At 37.1% G+C, this 2,545-nt stretch overlaps 1 protein-coding gene across 1 annotated transcript; it reads right to left on the bottom strand.

The window, feature by feature from the left end:
• Positions 1 to 266: 266 nt before the first annotated feature.
• Positions 267 to 1,199, bottom strand: LOC119253566 (olfactory receptor 14J1-like). The gene has a single exon (XM_037521071.1). The coding sequence runs from the start codon at positions 1,197 to 1,199 to the stop codon at positions 267 to 269; it is 933 nt and encodes a 310-aa protein (XP_037376968.1).
• Positions 1,200 to 2,545: the final 1,346 nt, after the last annotated feature.

Raw genomic sequence — 2,545 nt, 5'->3', positions numbered from 1 at the left:
TTCCTCAATGCATAGAGAACATAAGATAAGGGCATTAACCAAACACTCGCCCATACCCTTGCAAATTGTGTAAAATCCTCATTGAAAGTCTCAAAGTTTGGCCAGATTTTCCAGAAATACCTGGAAGTTGTTCCCAGCCTTGAGTCCTTACTCTTGATTTTTTCAGAAACTCATTTCATTTTAACTTATATGTATTTACTTAAGTCTATGGTTTGCCAATGTATTTTGAACTTTTCTCTCACACAAAAATTAATACATGGGCCTCATCAAAAGACATCAGCTTTTCTTCTTTGGAAAACCTTTCTTAAAGCTGCCTTCATGGCTTTATTTCTCAGGCTGTAGATCATTGGGTTGAGTGTTGGGGGTACAACTGTGTACATAATAGTGAGAAAAATGTCCAGAGCACTTGGGGAGTCAGAAGGTGGCCTGAGATACTCAAAGCCACTACTGGACATGAACAAAATGACAACAGCGAGGTGAGGAAGGCAAGTGGAAAAAGCTTTAGCTCTGCCCTCAGCAGATGGCATCCTCAGCACAGTAGAGAATATCTTTGTGTAGGACAGTCCAATAAAGGTGATGCAAAGAAAGGCCATAACAATCAAGAAGCCAATGACTCCAATATCACTGATGAACTCACTAGAACAAGAGAGTTTCAGGAGCTGGGGGATGTCACAGAAGAACTGGTGAATGATATGGGAACCACAGAAGTGCATGGAGAAAGTAGCAGCTGAGTGCATGATTCCAGTTATGATCCCACTGATCCAGACGCCTAGGACACTGTGAACACATTTGTTGACATCCATGATGATTTCGTAGTGCAGTGGAAGGCAGATGGCCACGTAGCGATCATAAGACATCAATGTGAGCATGGACAGCTCAGCGGCACTAAAAAGAATGAAAGAAAAACTCTGCACTACGCATTCCCCGAAGGAAATGTAGCCACTATGCATGAAAGAGGTGTAAATGGCCCTTGGCACAGTCACGGAAATGTAGCACAGGTCCAGAAAGGAGAGATGTTTCAGAAAGAAATACATAGGGGAATGGAGACTGTTGTCCATGGAAACTGCAGTGATAATGAGTACGTTGCCAATTACTGCCACCATGTATAAAACCAAGAACAGAGAAGCATGGAAGAGTTCCAGCTCAGGCTTGGCAGAAAATCCCATCAGAACAAACCCACTCATAGTGAAATTAGCCATATTTCTTCATTTTTCAGTAATGTTCACTGCAAGACAGGCTGAGATCTATTGAAAGAAAATGTCCGTTACTTGACCACCTAAGCCCCTTGGACTCAGCAAAATCAGGCATGAAGTTATCTGAAGAAATCACCACTTCATCATAAATGTGATAGTAGTTCCTTATACTAATAATCATGTCATGCAATTTTAAATGATTTACACATAGTCGTGGAAACATGGGTAAGGAAGATGATAAATACAATTATTTCTAATTTCAATGAAAAGAAAGGGGAAATGAATGTCTATATTTATGTTAATAAAATATAGTTTAAATGTATAATCTTGTTATTAGGCAATGGTACACCAATATTTTATTTATAAAAAATGAATTTTCAGTTCACATTCTCATATAAATGTGTCTTAACTACTAATCTCTTTTATTAATCATTCTATCTTCATATACCATCCAATTGTGATAGATTTACTGTTGCCATAGTATAATTTAATTTCCCATGTAATAAAAGATGTCTCATTGTTTTTCTTCTAACTAAACATTTGTTTTCAACAAATAAATTTGTTATCAAACACCAAGTTGATAGTACTTATACAATAATTATGAACATCACACATCATAAAATTTTTTGAAATATTCATAAAAATAATAATCCCAAAAGAAAAAGACACACCTTCTTCTACAGTGCATTTTTTCATTCATTAATTAAATTTTTAACTAGGTAATTTTGGAGCACCTGCATCAGATATTACCACCATCATCATGCCCCACCACCAACTCACCCATCTACCACCATAAGTCTTTTGTTTCCTATCCTCTTTGTTCATCCTCCTCCCCCAACCTCTCCCCTATCTATGTTTGGTACTTCAGTTTATAGTTCAATTATCAAGGACCACTTTTTCTGCTTGTCTTTATCTGACTATTAAATTACTTACTTTATATTCCACCTATTGGTGACACCAAATGATTTATCCTTTCCCCTGTGACTTATTTCACTTAGCATTATTCTTTCAAGTTCCATCCATATTACTGCAAATGGAACAAGTGTCTATTTTTTGGTCCCTAAATAGTATTCTATTGTGTACATAGACCACATCTTCTTAATCTATTCATTTGTTCTGGGCCATTTAGGTTGTTTCCATAGTTCAAGTATAGTAAATGGAATTAAAATAAACATGGAAAGCAAGTTTCCTTTCCAATTAGTGAGTGTTTCTTTTTTTGATAGATGCCCAGGAGTGGAATTACCAGATTCATGTTTAATGTTGACATTCCTCCATGCTGCTTTCATCAGGCTGCTCAGTCTGCTTTCCACCAGCAGTGTAAGGGGGTTCCCTTTTCTTCACAGCCTTATCAG

This window comes from Talpa occidentalis, unplaced genomic scaffold (assembly GCF_014898055.3).
Source record: "Talpa occidentalis isolate TD23 unplaced genomic scaffold, MPIMG_talOcc4v2.1 talOcc4.2, whole genome shotgun sequence".
In the NCBI taxonomy this organism is placed as follows: domain Eukaryota; kingdom Metazoa; phylum Chordata; class Mammalia; order Eulipotyphla; family Talpidae; genus Talpa; species Talpa occidentalis.
Note: the sequence above shows the minus strand (reverse complement) of the source record. Positions and strands in the feature narration are given on the sequence as shown.